Below are 15,948 nucleotides of genomic sequence, written 5' to 3' on the forward strand. Positions count from 1 at the left end.
CCAGCCAGGGCAGATAAGAGTCATTTTTATTGAGAACTATAGTTTTAGGAAAAGTTAAAATTTAAAAAAAAATTAAAATGTTTGATCAGATAATTTTTTTTTTTTTTTTACTTTTTAAGCAAAAGATAGTATCATTAAAATCTGAATTTTGAGTGTGTTACTTACCTTGACTCTTAGCTCATCGGGGACAGTAATGGCTCACCCACATCCACGTTGGCCAGGCTGGTGTTCAGATCGGCAGTGCATGCTGGGAGCTCTACTGCCTGGAACACGACATCCAGTTCGATGGCCAGATGACAAATGACAAGATGATCGTCAGGGGAGAGATGATTCCACATCTTCAGTGAGACAGGCGCTGGCAAGCAAGTGCCCCAGGCGGTGTTTGTAGACCTGGAATCCAGTCATTAATGAGTTCGCACCAGTGCCTGCCACCAGCTTTTCCACCCTCAGCAGCTCAGCACAGGCAAGGAAGATGCTGCCCAATAACTACGCCTGTGGACACTACACCATTGGCAAGGCGATCATTATCCTCGTGTTGGACTGAGTTTGGAAAATGCCTGACCAGTGCACAGGTCTTCAGGGCTTCTTAGTTTTCCAGTTTGGGAGAACTGGTTCTGGGTTCTCTCCCCTGCTGATGGAATGTCTGTCTATTATGGCAAGAAGACCATGCTGGAGTTCTCCATTTACCCAGCCACCCTGGTTTCCACAGCTGTAGTGAAGCCCTACAACTCCATCCTCACCACCCACACCACCCTGGAGCACTCTGATTGTGCCTTCATGGTTGACAATGAGGCTATCTATGACATCTATCCTAGAAACCTTGATATTGAGAGCCCAACCCACACTACCCTTCACCGCCTTATTAGCAAAATTGTGTTCTCCATCACTGCTTTCCTCAGGTTTGACGGAGCCCTGAATGTCGATGGACTGAGTTCTAGACCACCCCGGTGCCCTATCCCCACATCCACTTCCCTCTGGCCACATACACCCGTCACCTCTGCTGAGGAAGCCTACCGTGAACAGCTTTCTGTAAGAGATCACCAATGTGTGCTTTGAGCCAGCCAACCAGATGAAGTGCAATCCTTGCTATAGTAAATACCTGGTTTGCTGCCTGTTGTACCGTGGTGACGCAGTTCCCGAAGATGTCAATGCTGCCATTGCCACCATCAAGGTCAAGCACAGCATCCAGTGTGTGGACTGGTGCCCCACTGGCTTCAAAGTTGGCATTAATTACCAGCTTGCCCCTGTGGTATCTGGTGGAGACCTGGCCAAAGCACAATGAGCTGTGTGCGTGCTGAGCAACAACACAGCCATTGCTGAGGCCTGGGCTCGCCTGGCTCACACGGTTGACCTAATGTATGCCGAGCGTGCCTTTGTCCACAGGCATGTGGGTGAGGGCATGGAGGAGGCAGAGTTTTCTGAGGCTTGTGAAGACATGGTTGCCCTTGAGGATTAGGAGGGTGGTGTGGATTCTGTTGAGGGTGAGGAAAAGGATACTAATCACCATTCCCTTCAGCCCTGCAACATGTCACACTCAGAACTTCAGGTTCAACAGCTGACAGGTGTTAAAGCTTTCTGGTAAGATTTTCTTCACGTTTACCTGTGATAACGTCTTTTTCATGTGTACCTATACGATTTCCCCCACGTTTCAAACTAAAGGCATTGAGAAAGAATAAAAAACCTGAATTCCTATGATTATTCTAAGATTGAGCTTCTTTATATATATTATTTGCTTTCCTCAATTTTCAATGAGGTGTTCAACTTTTTCTCGTTGATATATTTCAGGGATATTAAAGATATTTAATACAATCAGTGAACGAAGAAAATGGAAAGTATTGTGGAGTGGTTAGGGAAGGCTTCCTGGAGGAGCTGTCCAAAAAGGGACCTGAAGGCCAAAGGTGAGAGAAAAGCACGTGCAACCACAAGCAATTCCATAAGCCTGGAGGATCTAGGACCAGGCAGGCCCACCAACCTCTATGGAAAAAGATGCGGGTGGGGAGGGAGGAGCCCGTGTGGGTCAGGTTGGAAAACTTGAACTTTATCCTTCAAGACAAATGGTAAAGAGTTTCTGATCAATTGTAGCAGAGGTCAGATTTACATTTTCCATAGCTCCATTGGAATGGGGTGGAGTGGAGAGAATGGTTTCCAGGGGCTGAGACTGGAGGAGGGATGAACAGATAAGCAAATTAGGAGATATGGCTGTAATCGGTGGGGTGCGGTGGAGAGGAAAAATAACAGCAGATGTTGACAGGATGGTTCATGGTCTCTAACTTCAGTAGGTAATACTGTTAGTATCTCAGAAAGAATGGGAGGAAGTTTTGGAGAGAGCAATTTGAGAGATGTGTTTGAAACAGTTGAGATGTGTATGAAGAGCTGCCCGCAGACAGCCCTCAAGCAGGTGGCCTACTAGGACACTGGAGGGAAGGCAAAGAGTTTGTCAAGTGGTGGTCGCAATCTTGTGAGTGGGCTAGACTCTGCATGGTGGTGGGAATGGAATAGGTAACCAGCAAGGATCCCCCAGGCCGACAGAGGCGGACATGGACTGAACGAGCGTGCGGCTTCACGGCGGCAGGGGGCGCACTGGAACTGGAGAACGTGGAATAGGGGAGAGGATGCTCGGGCTCCCACAGCCCTGGGATGATAAGCGAGCTCCAAGAGCATGCCAAGGAGACCAAGCTCAATTTGGGGAATACCGAGGGTCCTCCGAGGTCAGGCTAGTTCCTCCAATCAGGAAGGCGAAGCCGGGCAGCTATACCTCCAGAGCCTGGGCTCCATACACCTACCCGGCCAGTTCCTTCAAGGAGATCCAGCTGGCTTATCCGGCTGGGAGCTGGAGCCCTCCCGACTCCACGCATTCTCCCGGAAGCCTGACTTGTCTTTGCAGCTTGGCGTTGCCCACCGCGTCACCCTGAAGAGGCACTTACCTGAGGGAGATGCCCAGGAATGGGGTGAAGGACCAGCAGGGGAGTGGGTGTAGGATAGTCAACCCGGGCATGGTTCCCGAGGGTACCATGGGCAGTGAATCAGAGTCTGGATGGGGTAGCGGGACACAGGGTGCTAGGGGAAAGAAAAGCCCCAAACTCCCTTCTGGGGATCCTCGATGAACACGTCCCGGTAACCGGGCAGATAGCACCCAGAAACGGAGTCGGTGAATCAGTAAAGTAAGGAAGAGGCACACCACGCCTGAACTGGGGTCTGGAGAACCGAGTAAGCAGACATCTCCTGGATGGAGGACATTAGGAGCAGGGAAGCGAGGAACCAGAATGGCAGCGTAGTGGGGAGGAGGCACTGGAGGGGGCGTGAGAGGAACGACCCACAGGGAGCCAGAACATCGAGGCTTGGTGCCCAGGGCCGAGGGGAGACGGGGGACTCTATCGGGCCGGAGAGCGTAGTGCAGAAACCGAGCTGGGTGGACTAGGGGAACGGGAGAGCAGCTAGGGAAATCTGGGGGACGCCGAGATGACGAACCCGAACCCAACCTGGCTCATAGCTTCGGAGTGGAACTCCCGAGAGGCAAAAGGACAATGCCTTCAAAGGCTCCGGCCAGGCTGTGGCTACAGTTTAAAGTAGTGAGGCACGGCTTCTGCACCAGGTTCCCCCGGCACCCTGAGCTCTCTTGTTTGTCTCAAAGTCCGGCCGGAACCGGCTTTTGCTAGCCACGGGGCGGGCGTGTGCCCGCTCATTGGCCAACGCCTGTTTCCAGCCCCTACTAGGCCAATCAGCGTGCAGCAGTGTTTTCATCTTGGGGTCCTAATAAAAGGGCTGGGATAAAAGGGGACAGAAAAAGCGCCGGCCGGGCCCGACACACATCAGTAGGAGCCGGGTGAGCTGCATCCTGGGAATCTGGGCCTCGGGTGAGGGTGCGGGGGTGGGGGCGTAGAGAGACGATGTGTGAATAGAAAAAGAAAGACTGGGTAGATGAGGAGCTGCCAGTAGATATGACGAGTTGAAGAAGAACAAAGAAATAGAAGGACGGGGCTCTGCTTCCATCGAAGCAGGAAAATTACCTGGGAAGCCACCCAGGATGAGGGTCGCGCAGGTGGCTCGCGCCGCCGGTTTGAACCGGCTTCGCCTCGCCCATGCGGGGTTCGCGTGGCCGCGGCGCCTAGCGACCTACACAGCGGCCAATGGAGCGGCAGTTCCTGTGCCATCAGGCCAATCAGTGAGCCCTAGGCGGACCGAACGGAGCTCGGTGCGCTGATCTTCTGGTTGAAGAAACCAGCTCTGGGGAAGGGTCTCCGGCGCGGGCGGGAGGGCGCCTATCAGGTTCCGAGCCAGTAGTGGCTCTCAGGTATGCCCCTGCCCAGGTGTCGGAATCTCACGGTGCTACTCTTGCAGACCCCCAAGCTCTGTCAGTACTGTTTGGAGCCAGGACTAATTCCACGTCCCTGAGCAAGCATTAGTCCCTTCCTTCTAGCGTACCTCAGTTTACCTCTGAGTGAGCTGAGCGAGAAGTCTTCCTGCCTGGCCCGAGCGGCTCTCCAGCGTGGAGAGCAATCATACAAAGCAGCCGTGGTGGGTGGCCCAGGCCCCGGGCAAGGCTGGGACTTGCTTCGCTTCACGCACCTGCAGTCCGGGCCGCGGAGGGGTAAGAACCTGTGCGCTGCCGCAGCGGCGGAGCTTGGCGGCTCCGACTGGGCAGGGCCGGGTGCTGACGCCGAGGTCTGTGCGCAGGTGGCTGCAGAGCCGGAGCCGAGCCACCTAGCCGCGTCATGGCGCCCACCCTCGCCACTGCCCATCGGCGCCGCTGGTGGATGGCCTGCACAGCCGTGTTGGAAAACCTCCTCTTTTCGGCAGTCCTCCTGGGCTGGGGCTCGCTGCTCATCATGCTCAAGTCGGAAGGCTTTTACTCCTACCTGTGTACTGATCCAGGTGAGACGGGCGCGTTGGGTTCGGTCGAGGTGGTTCCTGAGTGGGGGCTCTTGGATAGGGCAAGATCGCGGTGCAGACCTAACTGGCAGTACTGCCTCGCTGCACAGCGCCTCCCAGTTAGCAAAAGCCCCATTTGATGCTCACCCAGCTCTACTAGGTACATATCAATGTCCCTGTTTTATGGACAAAGAAACTGAGGCTCAGAGATATTCTGACTTGCCCAAGGCCACACAGCTGGGGACTGTAATAGTAATAGATCCAGAACCCCGAGTCCAGGGTGTTCTTTCCACTACCTGGGAACATTGCTGGTCGCTTCTCCTCCCAGTGCTTAGCACATCACTTGCCTTGGAGTAAGTGTGTCACTCCCTCACTGTATAAAAAGGAACTCCTGACTCAGTGGCTGGGGTGTAGCAAGAGAAAGGAAGTGGTTTGGTCTCCACCCCATGGAAGGTTCATCTAGACTCTAGATGTTTTTTAGCAGACCATTATGGAGAGTTTTAAGGGCCCATCAGATACAATTTCTTGTCTATTTTTGCTCCTTTATGATTTTCCAAAAGACATTATGTTCCACAAGGTGTGAGAGCATCTTAGTGGCCTTCTACCCCCATGAGGGGATGAGAAGAGAGGCAAGGGGGACATTTGTGGAAATGACACTAGGTCTGTCCTTTCCCTTTGCCACACCATTGGTGGTTTGAGTGCAGGCTGAGGATGCTGGTCTGCAGGAAACCCAATCCACATTCCTGTCTTCACATTTCTTAGCTCCATTTGAAGATCCTAATTGTTGCACATTGGTAGGTTCAGCCCAACAGTGGGACTTAGGTGGCTTCCAGCTTCTACCCTCGTGCCCCCTTCCTAGGCAACCTTGATGGGAAACATTTCCCTCTGTCCTCTTGCTGTCTGCAACAGTTCAGCCTAACAGTTGAGCTCTGTAGTGCCTCTCTCCAGTTCCTTTTTGTCAGCCAGCCCCTGCCTGAGTCCCTTTAGATGGAGATAGCCCAAGCCTGACCCCCTGATCATACCACCAGCATGCCTTTTCTTTCTCTGATCTTCCCAGGATATTCCTGAGTGTGCCAGTCTCCAGGGAAGCCTAGTGGAGAGATTAGATTAAGGGCAGGAGAAAGGGAGTTCATGCACGTGCCCCTGGGTGAGGGCGGAGAATATATCATGTAGAACCTTTAGCCTTTAGCCACTCAGAAATATTTCCTAATAGCCTAAGGGTTCTTGGCAGACCTTTCCCCATGTCAGCAAGAAATCTTGGGCGATGAGAAAGTCACTCAGACCTTGTTCCTTAAACAAGCTTTCTGTTCTGCCCAAGAGATGGTGGATTAATGACTTTCTGGAAGGAACAGGTTGGGGTATTTGGCTCCTCCTCTCCTTCCCTCTCCCCTCCCTTTGAGATCATGACCCTTCCTGCTTGCTTCCTTGGCCTCTTAGGCATTTTAATAGCAAGTTTAAAAAGCAGAAAGAAACCTGATCATCCCCAGATGAAGCTTTCTAGCATCTTGTCCACACTGAAGGACTGCTGTATTCAATTTTTTTGACCCTCTTGGTATTGGAAGGTTAGATTTTGCAGTTCTTCCCAAGTTTGTCCACTGGTTTAATTTATTTGATGGTATCAGCAGCTTTGGGGCCAGTCACTTCATTCCTGTCTCAACCTTGGCTTCTTCCTTCGTTTAAGTGGGAGGAGTTAGAGAGATCATGCCAACCCAGTGCTGAGTTGGTATTTAAGCTCTCAAGGCTCAACTAGTCCCCCCAATAACTCAAAGTGAAGGTGAAGGGTTAGGGTGTGGGTTGAACATCAACTTCTTATCCCTTGCCTTTGCTCCTTCTTCTGATTTTGGTTTTTCTGACTCTCCTGTAAACCCACTGACTCAGCATCCTGGGCGGACAGGCCTGCTGATTCTACACAGCTTATCTCTCTGGCTTCTTGAAGTCCAAGTAGCCTGTCCAAGTAGCCTGTCGCTGTTCAGGGCCAGGAATCCTCGTGCCTTGCCTGACTGGGAGTGACTGGAGGATTCAGGGTCAAGGTTTCTGCTGAGGTGAAATATTTTCAGACTTGGTGGATAGTTGAATCACAGAGGAGCAGTCAAGCCATTTGCTGAATTTATTAAATTAGACTTGTGAAAAGCTGACCAGCTTCCAGCTGATTGAGATGCAAATTTGTCACTTTTTGTTGCTTTTAGAACTGATGCTCTTTGGTTTGTTCTCTAAAGAAAATCTGAACCTGTTGAAAAGTTCTCAGAACTCTTTCTTGGGACTCCAGCCAGAATCTGGCCACAGACACAGTGCCAGGTTCCAGCTCGGTGAGGTGGGAGGAGGGAAGAAAGAGCCCCTTTCTCTATTGCTCCTGAGCTCTTTTTGCCCGGCCTGTGGGACAGTCAGGATTGATGACAGGGGCCAGGGATGGGCATCTGGGCTTTGCCTCCCCAGTCCAGTCCCCCTGGTGTGGACAGGCGGCTGATTGGGCTCCCAGCCCAGGAGGAAGGGAGCTTTTCCAGTACTGTGTCCTTTGGCCTCCAGGTGACCGCTGTAACCACCCACACCTAACCCCTTTCTCTGTTTTCTCTGCCATCCGGGGGCCGCTTCAGCAGGGTCAGCTCAGAGGGCTGGCGCTATCTGTGGCTGTTTTATCTCCTCTGTCATGTAACCTGCGCAGACATCATTGAGGTGCTGTCCTGGGGTGCAGAGCAGTCCTGGCCCTCAGGGAATCCGCAGTCTGCCAGCATCAATTGAGTCACCACACACAGACCTCTATAATTTCACATGGTGGTCAGCACGCCAACAGAGAGCAGGGTGCCTGGACTGAGAGTGATGGTGGGGATCTGATCAACTTGGGTGGGAGGGCCTCTCTGATGTTTGGGCAGAAGTATAGAGGGTGAGGCGGGGGTGAGTCAGGAGAGAAGGGGGCAAGGAGCCCCAAGGTGGGCTGCATATTGGAGAAGAGGGGAGAATGGACTGAGGGGTGGGAAGGGCCCTGGGCCTGCAGGGTGGAGGAGGCTGCTTGGGGAGACTGGATTTTATTCTCAACGGAAGAAGGAGTGAAGGAGGCAAGAGGGGGAGATTGGTTTCATCTCTTTACACTTAGTGACTTGGTGAAGGCTTGTCCATGCTGGGTGGGGTGGGGGCGGAGAAGATGAGAGACAAGGGTTTTGCCTGAGGAAGTCACAGTCCAGCCCAGCCAGACACGGAGACAGGCCCTAGGTCTGTGCTCTGGATCACTGCAGCTGCGGTGCTGGGGGAGAGCCCACTTGGTATTGGAAGGTTAGATTTTATGGTTCTGCTGAAACAAAGCAGGAAGTTGCCCTTGAGGTTCTGAGAGGGCACAGGGGTTATTGTCAGCCAGGGAAGCCCCACCAGGCCTGGTCCCCACTAGGCTGGGCTGAGGCTACAGATGTGGACGGGAGACATTCATGTGACTTTGAGGTTCTCCTTGATTGATTGATTGATTGATTGATTGGCTGATTTGATTTAATCTTTATTGCATTTTTTAAAAAACATGTATTTATTTATTTTTAGAGAGAGGGAAAGGAAGGAAGAAACATCAACGTGCGGTTGCCTCTTGTGTGCCCCCAACCAGGGACCTGGCCCACAACCCAGGCACATGCCCTGACTGGGAATAGAACCTGTGACCCTTTGGTTCACAGGCTGGCACTCAATCCACTGAGCCACACCAGCCAGGACTAATTTAATCTTTTTTCTATTTTTTTCCATTACCATTTAGTTCCCTTATACCCCTTCTCCCTAATTTTTTTACTTTTTAAAAAACTTTTTAAAATATTTTATTTATTTATTTTTAGAGGGGGGGAAGGGAGGGAGAACGAGAGGGAGGGCAACATCAATTGTTGTGTGGTTGCCTCTCACAGGCCCCCACTGTGGACCTGGCTCACAACCCAGGCATGTGCTGTGACTGGGAATTGGACTGGTGACCTTTTGCTTTGCAGTCTGACTGAGCCACACCAGCCAGGGCTAATTATTTTTATTTCTATTGACTTTATTGGGGTGACATTGGTTAATAAAATTCTATAGGTTTCAGGTGTACAATTCTGTAATACATCATCTGTATTGTATTGTGTTATATTGTGTCCACCACCCCAAGTTCAGTCTCCTTCCATCACCATTTATCCCTCCTTTACCCTCTTCTACTCCCCCACCCCCCTTTCCGCCTGCTAATCACCATACTGTTGTCTGTGTCTATGACTTTGTTTTTTTTTTACCTAGCTCCCCAACCTCCCTTTCCTCTGATAGCTATCAGTATGTTCTCTGTGTCTATGAGTCTGTCTCTATGTTGTTTTTTAGTTTATTTGGTTCATTAGATTCTACATGTAAGTGAAATCATATGGTTTTTGTCTTTCTCTGACTGGCATATTTCACTCAGCATAATATTCTCCAGGTCTGTCCATGCTGTGGCAAAAGGTAACATTTCCTTCTTTCGCACAGCAGAGTAGCATTCCACTGTGTAAAATGTACCACAGCTTTTTTTATCCACTCATGTACTGGTGGGTGGCACTTGGGCTGCTTCCAAATCTTGGCTACTGTAAATAATGCTACAGTGAACATAGGGGTGCATGTATTCTTTCAAATTAATGTTTCGGGTTTCTTTGGCTCTATTACCAGAGTAGAATCTCTGGGTCATAAGGCAGATCCATTTTTAGTTTTTTGAGGTAACCTCATACTGTTTTACCACAGTGACTACAACAGTCTGCATTCCCAGAGGAAGTTCCCCTTTCTCCACATCCTTTCCAACACTTGTTTGCTGATTTATTGGTGATGGCCATTCTGACATGTGTGAGGTGATATCTCATTGTGGTTAGATTTCTCTGATGATTAGTGGTGTTGAACATTTTTTCATATGTCTGTTGGCCATCTCTGTGTCCTATATTCAGGTCCTCTGCCCATCCTTTTATTGGATTTGTTTGTTGTTTTGGTGGTGAGTTGTGTAACTTCTTTATAAATTTTGGATGTTAACCCCTTATCAGATGTACCATTGCTAAGTATGTTCTCCTATTCAGTGGGTTGTCTTTTCATTTTGTTGATGGTTCCCTTCACTGTGTAAAATCTTTTTAGTTTGATGTAGTCCCATTTGTTTATTTTTTCATTTCCCTTGCCCGAAGAGATATATCAAAAAAAAAAAAAAAAGCTATGAGAAATGTCTGAGGTTTTACTGCCTATGTTTTGTTTGGGATTTTTATGGTTTTGAGTCTTACATTTAAGTCTTTACTCCATTTTGAGTTTATTTTTGTATTTGGTGTAAGAAGGTTGTCTAATATCTTTTCTTTTTCCACATATCTGTTCAATTTTCCCATAGCCATTTATTGAATAGACTGTCTTTATCCCATTGTATGTTTGTGCCTCCTTTGTCAAATCAAAATTGACCATAAAGGTGGGTCTATTTCTGGACTCTGTACTGTTCCATTGATCTGTAGGTCTTTTTTAAGCTAGTACCATGCTGTTTTGATTACTCTGGGATTGTAATACAGTTTGATAGATAGCATGGTTCTTCCATCATTGTTTTACTTCTTCAAGATTGCTATGACTATTTGTGATCTTTTATGGTTCCATATGAATTTTTGGAATATTTGTTATAGTTCTGTGAAATATGCCATTGGTATCTGGTTAGGAATTTCATTGAATTTATAGATTGCTTTGGGTAGTGTGCACATTTTAATGATGTTAATTCTTCCTATCCATGAACACAGCATATGCTTCCACGTATTTGTATCTTCTTCACTTTCTTTTCTCAGTGTCTTACAATTTTCTGAGTATATGTCATTTACATCCTTGATTAAATTCATTCCTAGGTATTTTATTTATTTATTTATTTGGTGCCCCCTCTGAAGTACTATTTTTTTTAATGCCATTGTAAATGAGACTGTTTTCTTAGTTTCCCTTTGTGATAGTTCATTATTGGTGTATATAAATGCAACTGATTTCTGGATATCTATTTTGTATTTTGCTACTTTAGTAAATTCATTTATCAATTCAAGTAACTTTTTTTGTAGAGTCATTAGAATTCTCTATATGCAGTATTGTGTCATCTGAAAATAATGACAATGACTTCTTCCTTTCCAATTTGGATGCCTTTTATTTTTTCTTGTCTGATTGCTGTTGCTAGGACCTCCAGTACTATGTTGAATAAGAGTGTTGAGAGTGGACATCCCTGTCTTGTTCCTGATCTTAAGGGAAACACTTATAATTTTTGCCTATTGAGAATGATGATGGCTGTGGGTTTGTCATATATGGCCTTTATTACATTGAGGTATATTCCCTGTATTCCCACTTTGCTGAGAGTTTTTATCATAAATGGCTGCTGGATTTTACCAAATACTTTTTCAGCATCTATTGATATGATCATGTTTTCTCTTTTTTTATCCTTCATTTTGTTCATGTGGTCTATCTATTTTGTTTATTCATTTGAAGATACTGTACCAGTCCTTGAATTCCTGGAATAAATCCCACTTGATCACAGTATATAATCTTTTTAATGTGTTGCTGGATCCATTTTGCTGATATTTTGTTGAGGATTTTAACATCTTATGTTCTCCAGGGATATTCACCTATAATTTTGTTTCTTTGTGGTGTCTTTATCAGGTTTTGGAATTAGGAGAGAATGCTGGCTTCATAAAATGAGCTTAGGATTGTTCCCTCCTCTTGAGTTTTTTAGAATAGTTTGAGAAGGATAGGTGTGTGTTCTTCTTTGAGTGTTTGGTAAAATTTACCTGGGAAGCCACCTGGTCTAGGGCTTTTGTTTGTTGGGAGTTTTTTTATTATTACTTTAATTTCATTAATTATAATCAGATTTTCTGATTCTTCCTGATTCAGTTTTAGAAGACTGTATCTTTCTAGAAATTTCTCCATTTCATCCAGATAGTCCAATTTGTTGGCATATAGTTGTTCGTAATATTTCTTACAATCCTTTAAAGTTCTGTGGAGTCAGTTGTTACTTCTCCTCTTTCATTTCTAATTTTGCTTTTTTGAGGGTCCTCTTTTTTTTTTTTTCTTGACAAGTCTGGTTAAAGGTTTGTCAATCTTGTTTATATTCTCAAAGAACCAAGTCTTGGTTTCATTGAAATTTTGTAATTTTTTTTTAGACTTTCTTTTTTTTTTTTTAAGATTTTTATTTATTTACTTTTAGAGAGGGAAGGGAGGGAGATAGAGAGAGAGAGAGAAACATCAATGTGCAGTTGCTGGGGGTCATGGCCTGCAACCTAGGCATGTACCCTGACTGGGAATCAAACCTGCGACACTTTGGTTTGCAGCCCGCGCTCAATCCACTGAGCTACACCAGCTGGGGTAGACTTTATTTCTTTAAAAAAAAAAAAAAAAGACTTGGCTTTTCCAATTTTTTAAAAAAAGATTTTATTTATTTACTTTTGGAGAGAGGGGAAGGGAGGGAGAAAGAGAGGGAGAGAAACATCAGTGTGCAAGAGATACATGAATCAGTTGCTTATTGCTCACCCCCAACTGGGAACCTGGCCCAGAACCCAGGCATGGGAATGGAACTGGCAACCTCTCAGTTTGCAGGCTGGCACTCAGTCTATTGAGCCACACCAGCCAGGGCTAGACTCTATTCTATGTCTTTTTTTTTTGTTTTTTAAGATTTTATTTATTAAAAAAAAAAAAAGATTTTATTTATTTATTTTTAGAGAGGGAAGGGAGAGAGAAAGAGAGAGAGAAACATCAATGTGCGGTTGCTGAGGGTCATGGCCTGCAACGCAGGCATGTGCCCTGACTGGGAATCGAACCTGCGATGCTTTGGTTCTCAGCCCGCTCTTAATCCACTGAGCTACACCAGCCAGGGCTTCTACTCTATTTATTTCTGCTCTGATCTTTATTATTTCCTTTCTACTACTCACTTTGGGCTTTTTTTGGTTGTTTTTTGTCTATTTCCTTTAAGTGTAAATTTAGATTGTTTGAGATTTTTCTTGTTTTGTCAGGTAGTCCTATAATGCTATGAATTTTCCTCCTAGCACTACTTTTGCTATATTCCATAGATTTGGGGTTGGCATGTTCTCATTTTCATTTGTTTTAAAGTATCTTTTGACTTCTTCCTTAATTTCATTGTTAACCCATTCATTGTTTACTAACATGTGATTTAACCTCTTTGTGTGATTTTCAGTTTTTTCCCTTGTGATTGATTCCTAGCTTTATACCATTATGGTTAGAGAAGATGCTTGATATGATTTCAGTTTTCATAAATTTACTGAGACTTGTTTTGAATCCTAACATGTGGTCTATCCTAGGAAATATTCCATGTGCATTTGCAAAGAATGTATATTCTGCTGCTGTTGTGTGAAATGATTTGAAGATATCAATTAAATCCATCTGATCTAGTGTGTTATTTAAGGGCCACTGTTTCCCTGTTGATTTTCTGTCTGGAAGATCTATTCATTGATTTCAATGGGGTGTTAAAACACCCTACTGCAACTGTATTACTGCTGATTTCTACCTTTATGTCCATCAAGATTTGCTTTATATATTTAGGTGCTCCTATGTGGGATACATAAATGTTTACAAGCGTTATATCTTCTTGTTGGATTGTTCCCTTATCATTATGTCGTGTCCTTCTTTGTCTCTTACTGTAGTCTTTATTTTAAAGTCCATTTTGTTAGATATAGGTATTGCTATCCTAGCTTTTTAAAAATTTCAATTTGCATGAAATATCTTTTCCATCCCTTTACTTTTAGTCTGTGTGCATCTTTCATTCTGAGGAGGGTCTGTCGTAGACAGCACATATATGGGTCTTGTTCTCTTATCCATTCAGCCACCTGTGTGTTTTGACTGGAGCACTTGTAAGTTATTTACATTTAAAGTGATTATTGATAGGTATGTATTTATTACCATTTTATTCTTTTAACTATGTTCTTCTGTTGTTTTTTGTTTGTTGGTCTGGGAAGCTTGCTCTTTCTCCTTTAATTTTAAATAGTAGCCTTGCTGGCTGAAACAGTCTTGGTTGTAGTTCCTTGCTTTTCATCACTTTGAATATTTCATACCAATCCCTTCTCAGGCCTTACCTTTTTATGGTCTCCTGCACTCAAGGGTGAGGGGTTGATAGCATTTCAGAACTCCCCTTTCACTTTTATTGCTGTGAATGTGACCACTTCCATCCCCCCCACCCCAGTGTATTTTGGATTTTAAAAAATTGTAGCAATGGGCAAAGAAGCCTAAAGGCTGGTGTCCACAGCCTCAGGATGTGTCACGGGGGGTAGCTGGGGCCCTTGGCCCTCCCCACCAACCCTGCTTTCCTCCTTTTCATTTCATGACCCAGTTTTTCTCCCCCACATCCGCTGCTCACCCCACCTGGCTTCTTGGTGTGCTAGTAAGGTTCTATCCAGCTTGGGTTGGCTTTCAGGGACCTCCTGGGAGGATCTGGGGGCAGTCTCATTCTCACAAGGTGACCACAGCTAAGGGGCTAGGCCCTGGCCACCTAGCAGGGGCGCTGTCTGTGTCCTGCCTCTTGTTTGCTGTGTCTGAGGCTGACCTCTCACCTACATCCCCCCTGCTGCCCTGGAGATGCTGCTTCCTGTTGCCGGATAGACTAAGGATTTGAGAGAAGGACGGGCATCCTGGGTCAGGGACCATCGGGAGGGTGGTCCAGGGGCTTGCCCCCAGGGCAGGGGCACTCAGTGAGCAGCCAGTCACAAAGGGGCTGCTCGGGAATTTAGAGGGGCCTCCAGCCCTGTGCCCTTAGCTACCTCAAGCATCATCTGGCTAGCTTTTCTGGAGGCCTGGTTGTTTTTTGTTGGAATTAGGAGATTCTACTCCCATTCCCTTTATTTCCCTGGGATGGGGGAGCCCCCTCTTCAACCCAGAGATGTCAAGGGAGCCTGAGTGGGGTCACAGCACCCACTTTTCTCCTCTGCCTTCTCTGTAAGATTTTGTCTGTGAGTCTTCTGTGAGTGAGGCTGAATAGTGCAGGCATTGTTCTCTTCCCCTCTCCCCGGGTTTCCTGCGGAGCAGTCGTGTGCCTGTTTGCAGCACACTCCAGCCGCATCAGTTCCCGGCCTGTCTTCTTGGTTCACCTTCCCCAGCTGGGCTGGGTCAGGCCACTCTGGCCGCCCACTGTGGAGGCACCTGTTTACTAAGCAGGTACAGGTGAGGTGCAGAGCAGGCTGGGGCAAGAGGGGCACCCCGGAGGAGCTTTGACACTTCCTGGGTACGTATCTGTTTGTGTGTCTCCTGGCCTACAGTGGCCCAGGTGGGAGTATAGGGAGAGGAGTGCCTGGGTGTGACTTTGTTTGGGCATCTGCTTAATCTCTGGTTATTTATGTGGGCACTTTTACTGCCAGGAAATCTTCTGGGTTTCCTCTAGGGTGAAGGGCACTCTCAGGTTGCTCCACAGGCAGACAAGGGGCCACTCAGACACCTCCACCCCCACCCCCGTTGCTGGTTATCACTACCTGAAGGCAGGAGGGCCAGGTGGCTCCTTTGGCACCGATTTCTTTAAGAGGAGAAGGCTGGTAGCCCAAAGTAAGGCCCCTGCTTCTGTGTGTAGTGGCTCTTCTCTGACCTGTCTGCTCATGAGCCCCTTGTCTAGTAACAGGGGTGATCAGATCTCTAAACAATTCAGATGTTTATGCCCTATCCCCACTTACAGCAAATTAGGGAGACTGCCTTGTGTATGTTGCCTTGGAATTTTATCTTTTCTCTCTTGGGGAGTACAGTCATAGATTTAAGGGTCCCCTGTGATTCCTCTCTGGGTAGCCTCTGTGTAGGCATCCTGGTGCCTCAGAGACAGAGCCGGCTCGCTTCCTGCCGTCCTGTCAAGCTGTGGCTCCCTGCTCACAGCAGCAGACCCTGTAGCATCTAGTGCAGTAATGGGCTCTAGACCCTGCATGGCCACAGGCAGGTCTCACAAGCCAGTAATCCTGGACCCTGGGGCACCCTCTCCACCCATCCACTCGGTTGCACTTGTGCTGGTTTGCTCATATCTGCACACCAGCCTGGAAATGGCTGTCGTTCCACTTCACAGCCAGCTCCTGTTGCTGCTGGCAGAGCTGTCACCTGAAGCCAGTGCCGACCTGTGAGGCAGCCCTGCCTTTGCAGAAGCTGCCCTACCTGTGGGTGGGCAGCTCAGCC

General features: G+C 47.2%; 1 protein-coding gene and 1 pseudogene across 7 annotated transcripts in view; both read left to right on the forward strand.

Annotated features, from left to right (window-relative positions):
* Positions 1–203: 203 nt before the first annotated feature.
* LOC123816811 lies at positions 204–1,635 on the forward strand (annotated as a pseudogene).
* Positions 1,636–3,723: 2,088 nt separating this feature from the next.
* SLC43A2 (solute carrier family 43 member 2) overlaps positions 3,724–15,948 on the forward strand; it is a 44,005-nt gene continuing 31,780 nt past the window's right edge. The window contains exons 1-2 of one of the 7 annotated variants that reach the window (XM_045836121.1): positions 3,724–3,823; positions 4,675–4,872. In XM_045836121.1, the coding sequence (XP_045692077.1) occupies positions 4,713–4,872 (160 nt within the window). In that variant the 5' untranslated portion in view covers positions 3,724–3,823; positions 4,675–4,712. The other 6 variants (XM_045836124.1, XM_045836125.1, XM_045836126.1 and 3 more) reach the window with 6 other exon arrangements.

This window comes from Phyllostomus hastatus, unplaced genomic scaffold (genome assembly GCF_019186645.2).
Source record: "Phyllostomus hastatus isolate PE091 unplaced genomic scaffold, TTU_PhHast_1.1 phas_contig_210, whole genome shotgun sequence".
Taxonomy (NCBI): Eukaryota; Metazoa; Chordata; class Mammalia; order Chiroptera; family Phyllostomidae; genus Phyllostomus; species Phyllostomus hastatus.